General features: G+C 41.6%; 1 protein-coding gene across 1 annotated transcript in view; it reads left to right on the top strand.

The window, feature by feature from the left end:
- Bves (blood vessel epicardial substance) overlaps positions 1-12,568 on the top strand; it is a 45,622-nt gene that overhangs the window by 14,211 nt on the left and 18,843 nt on the right. The window contains exons 6-7 of the mRNA XM_008850294.3: positions 4,793-4,960; positions 5,883-6,024. Coding sequence (XP_008848516.1) covers positions 4,793-4,960; positions 5,883-6,024 — 310 coding nt within the window. The remainder of the gene's footprint in view (positions 1-4,792; positions 4,961-5,882; positions 6,025-12,568) is intronic.

Raw genomic sequence — 12,568 nt, 5'->3', positions numbered from 1 at the left:
TATCTATCTATCTATCTATCTATCTATCTATCTATCTATTTGAAATAGGTCTCATGTATCCCAGACTGACTTTGAACATTCTATATAGCCAAGGATGACCATGAACTTCTGATCTTCCTGCCTCTACTTCCTGAGTACTAGGATTATAGGCATGTGCCACACTCGGTTTGTGCAGTGCTGGGCATCAAATCCAGAGCTTCAAGAATGCAATTAATTACCACTCAGCTACACACCCAACCCTTTATTTCTTTTGGGTTTGTGTATTGAGAAGGGTCAGGCCTTGAGCTAACTGTATAGCCCAGGCCGGCCTAAACTGCTGACAATCCTCCTGCCTCATCCTTCCAAGTGCCGAGATTATAGGTATGCACCATCACTCTAGGCTCTATTTCTTTAACTTCATTCTGTGGTCAGGATGCTGATGAATTGTTCAAGAGGGGAAAGAGAGGAAAGAGAAGGCAAGTAGACTCAGCATTCAGAGCCTGAGATGGCAAAGCAGCATATATTTTTGCTTTAAAATAGTGTAGTAAGGGGCTGGAGAGATGGCTCAGTGGTTAAGAACACTGAACAGCAGAAGACTTGGGTTTGAATCCCAGCACCCACATGGCAGCTAATAACTGTCCTTAACTCCAGTTCCAGGGGATCCAACAACCTCTTCTGTCCTCCGTGGGCATTGCACAACACGGGTGCACTTACCTACACGCAGGCAATACACGCATACACGTAAAATAAAAATAATAAAAAATATTTTTAAAAAATAGTGTAGTAATTCTAAGAGTAACTGGCAGAACAGTGCTGCTGAGGAAACAGATTGAAACTCATTCTCCCTCATGCTTGTTTTTGGGAACTTGCGGACCCAGGCTGCCACTTCCAACTGTCTGTAGAATCTGGGTATCATTATTGCCAAAGGTAGCAGTAGTGTGGGTTTGGGGTTCTTCTTTGTGCGGTCGTTATGCATCAAGCGAGCATGACTGAAAGTGTATTTTCTTTGGATTCTGTCGTGTGCTACTTCTCTCCCATAGCCAGTAGCATGTGCTGGTGCTGCAAAGCCTGAAAATCAGTTTTGTTGACTTTAAGGGAGAGAAATGTCTAGAAATGTGTGTTCATGCTCTTGTGAAATAAATGAACATTAAGTTTTAACTGGTATTTAAAGAAAATGGCACCTGAATATTAAACAGGCCAGTGAAGCTGCTAAGCAGTTTAGTCTGCCAGCCTTAACTCAGCAATATCTTAGTGCTCACGAGAACTCAATAAGCACTGGGTCAGTAGACATCGGAGTATTCCCATGCTCCTGGTATGTGATGCTATATAATTCACAAAGAAAGTAATAGGTTCTTCCCTCGAGACAGTTAACCAATCCTAATGTCAGACTGCTGTTACTGAGTCTAGCTCATTGACCAACTCCCTCAGATGTGCTCACTTCCGCAGGATAGAATCCACTGACTTGTTATGGAAGGGCACATAGGACTGCTTTACAAGGAAGGACTTGAAATAATCATGGCAGACCCAGTTGCAAGTGTTTTGTCTAATACTGTACTTGAAATACATCCTTTTATGTCTTACATTGCGATATTTGATTTTATTTCTTTAGTAAAATTCTTCACAAGAGATAAAGCATGGCGCTGCTGAAATATAAATTTTAAGAAGTAAATTAATTGTACAGAGATCTAAGAATTATCATCAAATTTCCCCCTTTGTAAGAAAGTAATTATACTAGATCAGGAATCCACCCTAAAAATCCTCATTAAAAGTACTCTGTACTTGACCACTGTGACATAAAATCATTAAATAAAATTGAAGAATTAAATAAATGAAGTATTAGTTATCAAGTAAAATGGACTTAGCCAACATAGTAACTATTGGCTGCCAACTAAATACCTACTCTTGTGAACCTGGAAGTTACACATACTATAGGTGTAGTTTATTATTTGTATGCTGTTATTAGAATTATAGCCAATGATCATTTAAGTAGATAAATAGTACTTTAGGCAGCCTAGATGTCATGGTGCATGCCTGTGATTAATCCCAGCACTTGGGAAGTAGAGGCAAGAGGATCATGAGTCCAAATTATCCTTGTTGTACATGGTAAGTTTAAGGCTAGCTTGGGCCAAATGAGACTCCATCTCAGAATAATTAATTAATTAGTTAATTAAAGTAACAAAATAATTTTCAACTATAAAAATGGACGTACCAGACATATCTAGAGGTAATTCAAAGGTTGCAAAGGAATTAAATGCCTTCTGGATCACCCTAAGTAATAACATTTCCTCTTCTGGACGATTTCCACCGCCTTTAACTCTGTACCCCACAGAATGTGAAGTGTATTTTATAGCGCTGCAGATGGCCTCTATAGGGTGAAGGGGCCCGGTTCTCCTTAGCCTTTGCTGCTAAGATGCATACCTGCTGCTGACCTTTCTGTGATCCCTCCGCTGAGCTGTGTTTTAGGGGCCTTCATTTGCTTACCCACCTCCTACTGTCTGGGGGAGTTCCCAGGGCTAGCTGCACCTTCCTTTTCTCTTTCAATAAGAATTTCTCTTGCTATTTTGGAGTCATTTTTCTTCATTGATCATCAGCTTCCCTTGCTGGATGGACATGATCGTGCTGTTCTTTGTATGAGGCACTCAGTGGACCATACAGCCAGCCTTATGGCTTTTGGCTAGATTACTTTTTATGTAACTGTCTTGATGAATATTTGGATGCATCAAGTAGGATAAAGCCTGGTGGGAACATGACTGGGCTGGAGTCCAGAGTGCTGTCTCCACCACTGGCTAGTGTGCTCATAAGGTTTGCTGCTCCTCACTTGACATCTAACAGCTGAAAACCAGTATCTGTATTATTGTAAAGACAATTTTGAAGATCTATTTACATGATAGGAAAATTACCTTAAATGCTTAAAAGAAAATATGTGTATATATAAAGTGACATTTTGAACTGTCATCCCTTGCTTAGTGCCACCTGACACTGATTGATTGATTGATTGATTGATTGATTGATTGATTGATTTTTTGGTCTTTCTCACTATGTAGCTCCAGCTGACATGGAACTCACTATGTAATGTAGACCAGGGAGGTTTCAAACTCACAGAGATCCTCCTGCCTCTGCCTCCTGAGTGCTGTGATTATAGGCATGCGCCACCACACCTGGCTCAAGCACAGCCCACCGCGTGGTTCCACTGGGACTCGAATCCAGGACCTTCTGTGTGTAAAGTAGACATGATAACCGCTACACTGTGGAACCATGTGATATACTTCTTAACTAAAGCTTCACGGGGCAATGATCTTACCTCTTTTTTCTTCTTTTTAAAAAGTCTTTAATTTTTAAAATTTATTTTGTGTGTGTGTGGGTGTGCATACCGTAGGTGTGTGCAGAGGCCACGCCATAGTTCTGCTTTATCACTCCCTGCTTTGTTCCTTTAGGATAGGCTCTCTTACTGAACCTGGAGCTGGGCTGGGGGCCATCAAGCTCCAGTGATCCTCCTGTCTGTTCCTTTCGTAATGCTGAGATTACAAGCACCCAGGGCCATGCCCAGCTTGTTATGTGGGTCCTGAGATTCAAACTCAGGTCTTCGGGCTTGCACAGCAAGTACTCTTAGCCACCAAGCCATCTCTCCCACCCCCACCTCCATTTTTTCAGTCAGCATCTTTTAAAAAAAATTGTTTATTTTTAGTTTTTATGTGTATGAGTGTTTTGTCTGAATGTAAGTGCACTCATGCGTGCAGTGTCTGCTGAAGCCAAAGATGGCTTTGGATTCCCTGGAACTGGAGTTATGGACAGTTGTTAGCCTCCATATAGGTACCTGGAACTGCACCCAGGTCCTCTGCAAGAACAGTTAGTGCTCTTAACAACTGAGTCTCCAGGCCCTCAGTTAGCATCTTGCTATGGAGTTCAGCCTAGTCTAATATTCTCTGTGTAGCCCAGGCTGGCCCCAAACACATGATCCTCCTGCTTTAGCCTCCTAAGTGCTGGGATTTCAAGCGTAGTACACTATGCTTGGCTCCTCCTGGATATTTATTTATTATTTATTTGTGTGTGTGTGTGTGCACGTGCACACATGTACAAATGCTGATAGATGCCAGAGAGCGTGTTGAATACACTGGAGCTGGAGTTACAGGTGGTTGTGAGCTGCCTGATGTATGTGGTAGAAACCGAACTCAGGTCCTCTGGAAGAGCAGCAAGCACCCTTAACCACTGAGCCACCTCTGAAGCCTTGAATTTTCTTATCCACCATTGTAACTTCAGTACCTTAAATGGTATTTGGCATGAATAACATTTGTAATAATGTACATTGAAAAAAAGAGTATTAGCTTGGTGTTTTATGGGGTTTTAAAGGCTATTTGATTCCTTTCTTAAGTCCAAATGTGTTTGGTTTTGATGAAGCCTCTGTCTAATACAATGAATCTAAACTTTATTTTTCGAGGAACATTGACCCACTTAACTTTTTGTTTATTTATTTATTTTTATTTTATGTGTATGAGTGTTTTGCCAGTGCACCTGTGTCAAGCAAAGCCCACAGAAGCTAGAAGAGGGCATTAGATTTCCTGGAACTGGAGTTATGGATGGTTGTTAGCTGCCATGTGGGTGCTGGGATTCAAACCCGGGTCTTCTGCAAGAACAACCAGTGTTCTTAACTGCCGAGCCATCTCTCCGGCCCCAGTGCATTTGATTTTAACTAATTTGGTAAATCATTTCTGTGAGAGTGTTTGCTAGCTTATTCTGCTCTTTGCTGCTGCTGGTTTACTACACTCATGACTCATGTACATAGACGTACTTCTGGTCTGTGTGTTTGTTTCAACAGGTTACCATTGTTGCAGACGACAACTGCAGATTTTTATGCTGGTCAAGAGAACGATTAACCTACTTTCTGGAGTCAGAGCCTTTCCTGTATGAGATATTTAGGTACCTTATAGGAAAAGACATTACAAATAAGCTCTATTCACTGAATGATCCCACCTTAAATGATAAAGTAAGTGCTTTTCTGAATTTTTTTAAAGAAATATGTATAGTGAGGTGTGCTTCAGCTTACCCAATGCATGTTTTCCTGAAATTTCCTGAAGCAGTCCTGAACTGCAGAGAGGGTACTTGTAATAGAGACACTTTTTAGCAAGTCATTTTTTTAGAGCAAGGAAGTATTTTCCAATAATTATAACTTCCATTGCTTAGTGTAACTGTCAGGGACAAGCATTTATGGGATGGAGTGCTGTCCTTTTCAAACGTCTTTAAGGAAGCTAAGGCTGATGGTAAGGGAGTGGGAGGGAGTGTAGCGCAGGCCCAGGGAGGAGGAGCTGTAGGCGGTAGGGCTGAATAATCCCCAAGAGCAGGAGACTTGGCATCTTAGCCTTGGTGACTTGTGTCCTCCCAGGAAACCATGGGTGAGGAGAAGATGGACTTTCATAACTACATGCAGCTTAATTTTCCACATCTGTTTAGAAGGAAGCTAATATGATCATAGATAAGAACTTGAAAAACACTTTTCCTGTGATGTGTGCTGTTCACTAGGAACACAGACTGAATATGGGTCTTGGGTTATCCTGTCTAGGATGCTTATCACAGTAAGTTAGGACTTGGGATGCAGCTCAAGGGGGACTTGCTTCCCATGAGTGAGACCTTGGGTTTGATCCCTAACACCACAAAAAAAGAAAGACAAACTTGTTACTTATTATTTCAGATTAATGAGTAGGTTGTTGGCTATGTAAGTTTTTAGAATAGTGCGTTTATAAAAGTAATAGCTGATAATACAAACCATAGCCTACATTTATAGAGCACTTAATATTACAGCAGGTACTTTTTGGGCAATAACTTATTTCAAGAAAATGTATATGCTCCTTACTGGGAATATATGATTCAAGTGCCATAAATCTCAGACATCTTGAAACTTTGCTTTGTAGAACACTAAAAAGTTGGAGCACCAACTCAGCCTTTGCACACAAATCTCCATGCTGGAGATGCGGAACAGTATCGCCAGCTCCAGTGACGGCGAGGATGGCTTACACCAGTTTCTGCGGGGCTCCTCCAGCGTGTCCTCTCTCCGTGAGTTACTTCATCACTGATACCTCTCCACAGCATGCACAGATGTCAGTACAACAGATAAATGGCAATTTTGATCAAATAAATAATTTTGCGAGTAACTGTTGGGCAGCCCAGAGGTAGTAACCCTAAAAGAACTACATTTCCCCGGCCTTTGCCAAACTTCATGTTGGCCAAAATCTGTAGAACTCTTACTTCTGTCTCAGGAGCTTCTCACTTGTTTCGCCATATATTGGATGCAATGCTGGCTTCCTGGAGTGCTGTGAAAGGGTGTGTGTGGTTAGGTGGCTATCTGGCTTTGTGGTTTTCATGGTTTGCGTTAGAGTGAAAGCTAGATATAGCAATGTGTGAAGAGTCTATGAGTGACTCAAGTTTGGTTCCCAGCACCCACATCAGGTGGCTTACAACTGCTTGTAACTCGAGTTCAAGGGGATCTGATGCCTCTGGCTTCCTCAGGCACCTGCGCGTGTGTGCGCGTGCACACACACACACACACACACACACACACTTTCTAAAAAGAGGAATTCAGTACTTAAAAATAATTTAAAAGTTATTCTGCAAGTATGATAACTACTGCCCAATCTTGAGAAAGGCAGGCAAATTCTCCCATTTAGTTTATACTAAAGACTTCAGATTTTCAGATGTATTCTAGAGTAAAGAAACAGAAAAACACTCATTAAACACTCCTAATTGTTTATATAAATGGACTTTAACTTTGTATGCTTTAACAGTTTTAAATATTGTATAGTCAGAGGTTAGATTCTACAGAGCTATGTAATTGGCATGCAGCAGGAGCAAACTTCCCTTCTTCCCTTCTGGGAATTAACTTGACAGAAGACAGATTAGCAAGTGGAAATCATACACATTTAATAGAAGTTTCACACGGCAGGGCCTCTTTGGGGATGAAGACCCAGAGAAGCAGGTAGAGTGAGATGCTTATACGTACTGATTCAAACAAAGATAGGAGTTGTGGTAAAGCAACTAAATTAGGTTGGAAGAATTAAAGATAGTAGTTCTTTAAATAAAATTTGCACAGGATTCTGTCCCAACATCCTGTCATTAATTAAGAGTGCTGTTTTCCTTCTAAAAAGAAAACCTTTCCTGAGACTTTCATATTCTGCTTGTAAGAAAAAGAAAGTCAAAGTGATCTTCTACCTGCTGGATTTTTTTAAGTGCCTTTAACTCAAAACAACCAATGTGCTATAATAGTGTATTTTTAACTCCTGGAGATATAAGCTTCCAAAGCAAAGTCTAGATACAAGCTTGTGTTACAGAGTTAATGGGGACCCTAGTGGCAACACAGATGGGAAACTAAAAATGCTTATATTTTATTCCACGGTGGGTGTTTTTTATTAGGGTATTAAACAAGGCTCATGTAAGGTTGGGTGTGACCTTGTGCCAGGTCCTCCCAATTCCAGGACTCAGAGGAATATCTGTCATTTGTGCTGTTACTGTTGTGGCAGAGAGAAGACATCGATAGCATGGGCATTCCATTCTAAAAGATTTTTTTTTAAATAACTTTTTAAAAAAGTTTATTTTTATTTTATGTATATGAATGTTTTGCATGCTTGTATGTAAGTGCACCACATGTGTGCAATGCCCAAGGAGCCAGAAGAGGTCATCAGATCCCCTGAAACTGGAGTTACTGATGGTTGTTAGCTGCCATGTGGGTGCTGGGAACCAAACTTGGGTCCTCTGCTAGAGCAGCTCTTAACCACTGAGCCATTTCTCCAGCCCCACATTCCGTAAGTCTTGAAGTTCCTTCTGTGTGAGAGGTGCTCTTCCCTCATGGTCCCTGGGCTAGAGGTGCCATTTAGCTGGCACTGCCATGTGGGCAGGTCATTGAGTCCAGCGGATGAACAGAGAGGGCCGCTGAGAATGAGAGAGCAGATACTTTGACAGCCACCCCATCTAGCTCCGTGACTGTTATTTTACTTTGCAGAAGAGGATCAGGACTAGGCAATGCTTTATTTGCCTCAGTCCTACAGCGGTGGGTGCTGGGATACAGATTTCAGGATCTTGTCTGATTGTAAATCTCACCCTTGTAAAACTGCATTGATACTCAGAAAAGGCTTACTGCCCCATGGGCATAGAGGCCAATGTTAGGTGCAAGTATTTAGAAAAAATAGTGGGAACAGGATTCATAGACCAGCTGACAAGGAGACAGGAAATAAACCAGCTTTGTCTCCTGACCGTTCATCTGGCAAAAGGATTTAAGCAGCTGGGCCAAGGGGAGATAGAGGGCTTATGGATGTCGCTAGGAGTGTTGGTGGATGGTCTTGTCCTGGAGGCTGGACCAGGTGAACCTTGTGGATAGTTCAGAACTGCTGGTCATCCCTTGCTTCTAATCTAGGTCATCAAGACTGTTTTCATTCCTCTGGTTCTGCCAGACTGTTGGTGGTGTTTTAGGTCTGGTCCTAGGGTTCTGCTCCAATGTCCTGCTAAATGATTTCAGTAGTTTTCAGGTAAAAGTAAGCTGCCATTGTATGGCTCAGCTTCAAAATTATCTCTCTTTTTAAAAAGAAAAAACTGGAGCTTTGTGGCTGATAGGTCACTTTTGTGCCCATTCTTACAGTTGAAACTGACAACTCTGAGCTAGTAAGAACAGTAGTTATTTCAACAGCATGTGGGGAAGTAGTTCTAGTCTCTCCATTTATGAGCTCTCCATTCCTTTTCTTTTAATTTATTTATAGAAAATTAATTCCTTTTTTAATAAGGGTCTCACGTAGCCCAGGCTAACCACCAGTTCTCCCAGGTTCTGCCTCTACCTCCCAGGTTCTGAGATTATACCTGAGTGCTGCTGCACCTGGTTTTATGCAGTGCTAGAGACTGAGCCCAAGGCTCTATGAATGCTAGGCAGACACTCTGCCAACTTCATTCCCAGATCTAGAACATTGATTCTTTTTATTGACAGGGTCTCCCTGTAGCCCCAGCTGGCCTGGAATTTATTATGTTAACTAGGCCAGCCTCCATCTCACAGAGATCCACCTGCCTCTGCCTCCCAAGCACTGGGGTGAAAGGTATGCACCACCATACCCTGCTCATTGATTATTTAAAAAAAAAATTATGTGTATTAGTGTTTGCCTACACATATGTAAGTGCACCATGTTTGTGCAATGCCCGTGGAGGCCACGAGAGGGTGTCAGATCCCTGGAAATAGAGTTATGGATGATTGTTAGCCTCTGTGTGAGTAATGGGAACTGAACCCAGGTCCTCTTCAAGAGCAGTCAGTGCTCTTAACCTCTGAGTCATCTCTCCAGCCCCAAACATTGATTCCCAAATATGCCTGTGAATCACCTGGAATCTGGTGAAAGCTCTACATGCAGCAGTGGTGTCTGCAAGTCCACATGTTCACCCATGCCTAGGTGGTCCCCACGAGGCTGATTTTCAAGCTTCTTTGAATAAAGAGACCACAGAATTCCCTGTATTCTAGAATTCTGATCATAGCCTGTGGGGTGGTTACAGCATTCTTGTATATCTTGTGGACTACTAGCTCAGGCTTGAGGTTTGCATAGACTGTTGAAGGGACACTGCTCCTGAAGATCTTGGTCAGAATGGGGCATAACATCACAGATATGCTTCATAGCTGTACACAGCAAAGGTGCAGTTAGGCAGAAATGCAGTTCACAAAAAGGTGAAGGGAAACTTTAAATGAACTAGTTCAGTGAAATTATTACCACTCCCATTTCTTATACCATGCTCTATTTTTATACCGTGATCTATTTTTATACATCACAATGCCAGATCCATAGCAAGACCTCTGCTCTTTACCTACAGATTCTCTGCCCCACTTTAAACGGTCACGTAAGGGGGAAGTGTTGAGAGAGCATGAGAAGAATTCATTCCTGTTATGCAGTAGCTCATAATCCACTTAGCTCTTCTCACTCTCCTACTGCTTCATTTCCTGGGTTCACACTTGGGTGTGTGATTATGAGATGGGAAGAGAAGGGACAAGCTATCAAACGACATGAACGGATGTAACGCCTCACGTGTATGAACTGCCTCCTGCCCGCTCCCAGATCAGCGTACTTCATCATAAAGGACAGTTGCCATCTCGTTGACTTCTGACTTTTTTTAGTGAGGTTTCAGCTCCCTAGAATGTCTATGACCCTTTCTCTCTCTCTTTCTCTCTGTCTCTGTCTCTCTACCCCCCCCACACAGATTGGTTATACTTGGCAGTGCCATCACTCATAAGTGTGGCCAGCCATAGACATTGTTATGGCAACAGAGCATATAACATTTCCTTGAAAGTTGCAGAATTTTAACTTAATTTGTCTTAACTATCATTAGAGTTTTCTGTTTTTCAAATCATGAGATCTGATCATCAGTTGGAATTCATCTTTGAATGAGTTTGTTAGTTTAAGCCATTTTTCCTGAAATAGTAATTAAAATTTATGATGTTACTAAAGATACCATGAAATAGAGAGATGCTTCTTACTGAAAAAAAGAGCTTTGCTTTGTATTACGATGATGCTCTGGGCAATCTAACTCCCTATGACCTAGCTGTACCTATCTGCTGAAGTCATTTAGCTTGCACCTAGTTAGTGTTCTAGTCTGCAAGCACTAGCCAATGTGTCTGGCATAACGAATTTCTCTCAGATTCCTTTTGTATTTACTATCTGAAAAGATACAGAAAAGGCCAATTCTTAATTTCAAGGCAAGTTTCATGAAATAATCTGTTCAACTCAATTTGTATTTCATTCCTACTGTGAACAGCAGCAGACTTACAAACATTGGACATTGCAAGAATTATACAGAAAAAGAAGGAGATCGATTAGACAGAAGGTGTGTGAGGGTAGAACTGAGCAACTCTCAGACCCACTGAAAGGGTGCAGAAAAACAGTGCCCCGCTTTGTAGATGAGGAAAGTGTAGCTTGGGATATTGAATACCTGCTCACGGTCACTTGACTAGACTTGGAACAAGGCGTGCTGAGTGTGTTGTCAGGCCTTGTTTCGCTTAGCACAGTCACCCTGTCCGACGTGAGCATAGACGTCCTTGGCAGAGTTCTGCCTCTGCTGAAGCAGCTGCTGTATCTCACCACTTTCTTATCCGTTGCATTTAATCCTCACAGCACCCTGTGGGCAGGCGTTCATTGTCCCCCTTTAGGATGCAGACTCGTGATATGTACTTCCTCTGCTTAGTCCCCATCCAGCAGGGGGTATGTCTGACCCCATGCCTCTGTTCTTCTCAGTTGACCTCTCTACCCACGTAGTATTTTCTCAACTGGTAGGATGACAGTGAAGGGATTTCATACACCTAGACGCTTTTTAATAAAAAAGTTTAAAAGAGGGGTTGGGGAGATGGCTCTGTCAGTAAAGTACCCATCATATAAGCATGAGGGCCTGAGTTGAGATCTCCAGCACCCACATAAAAAGCCAGCATGGCACCATGTGTTGATAACCCCAGTGTTATGGGGGTGGATCTCTAGAGCTTGCTGGCAGTCTGCCTAGCCAGTTGGTGAGTTTCAGGTTCAGTGGGAAATCAAACTAAGGTAGGGGCTGGAGAGATGGCTCAGTGATTAAAAGCAGGCTTGTTGCAGCACCTGTGACAGCTAGTCACAGTCTTGCACATACCTGTATTCCCACTGGTAGAGACAGGAGGATTTCTGGCTGCTAGCCTGGCTGAAAACCAAAAGCTCCAGGTAAAACCCTGCCTCAGAGAAATAAGGTAGAGGGTAACAGAACAGGATACTTGGTACCTTCCTCTGGCCTCTGCATGCATGCGTGTGTGCACACATCTAAAAAATGAGATGGAAATTGATGGAAGAAAACACCTGATGTTGACCTCTCGCCTGCACAGATACACACACACACACACACACACACACACACACACACACACACGTACATATACAACACACTTAACAAATGCACACACACATATACACATGCATTTAAAAAGCCCCCTCTCCCACCCCATTTAAGAAAATAATTCAAAACAATTTGACATGGTAGGGCATACCTGTAATCTCAGAACTTGAGAGGTAGAGGCAGAAGGATAGGAAGTTGGAAGCTAACCTGGGCTATAATAACAAGACCTTGTCTCAAAATGGAAAAAAGATTAAATTAACATATGCATAGACATTGGATAGCAAAAGAACAAATCTTATGATGAAAAGTCCACCTCTTCTAACTTAATTTTAACTCTACCCCCAAAGAACAATTACTTTGAAGTAATCTGTGTTCAGAGTGATCAAGAATTTCCTGTTATTTGTTGGTTTATCTACTGAACCTCTCTTCTAACCTGTTAGCTCACTTTTAACTTACTTCCTCTTTTTGCTCAATATGGTACTGTCACTAGTTTTTACTCTTTTTTAATATTTATTTTTAAAAATTATTTATTTAATAACCACATAATTAGAAGAAGCATTTTATGACAACAGCATTGACATATTGAATAACAATTTCCAGAGCTAAGATGCATCTGTTTCAAAATTGGCTGTAATTTTTAGGTTTACAGTTTAATTAATAGTTATACAATATTTTACTCAGTATAAACCCTTTAAAATTAAATGAGGTTTTAACCTTTAAAAAAGATCTCCATTTC

Source organism: Nannospalax galili, unplaced genomic scaffold, assembly GCF_000622305.1.
Source record: "Nannospalax galili isolate Female #2095 unplaced genomic scaffold, S.galili_v1.0 scaffold324, whole genome shotgun sequence".
NCBI lineage: Eukaryota > Metazoa > Chordata > Mammalia > Rodentia > Spalacidae > Nannospalax > Nannospalax galili.
The sequence above is the reverse complement of the archived record's forward strand: the minus strand, read 5'-3'. Positions and strand labels throughout refer to the sequence as shown.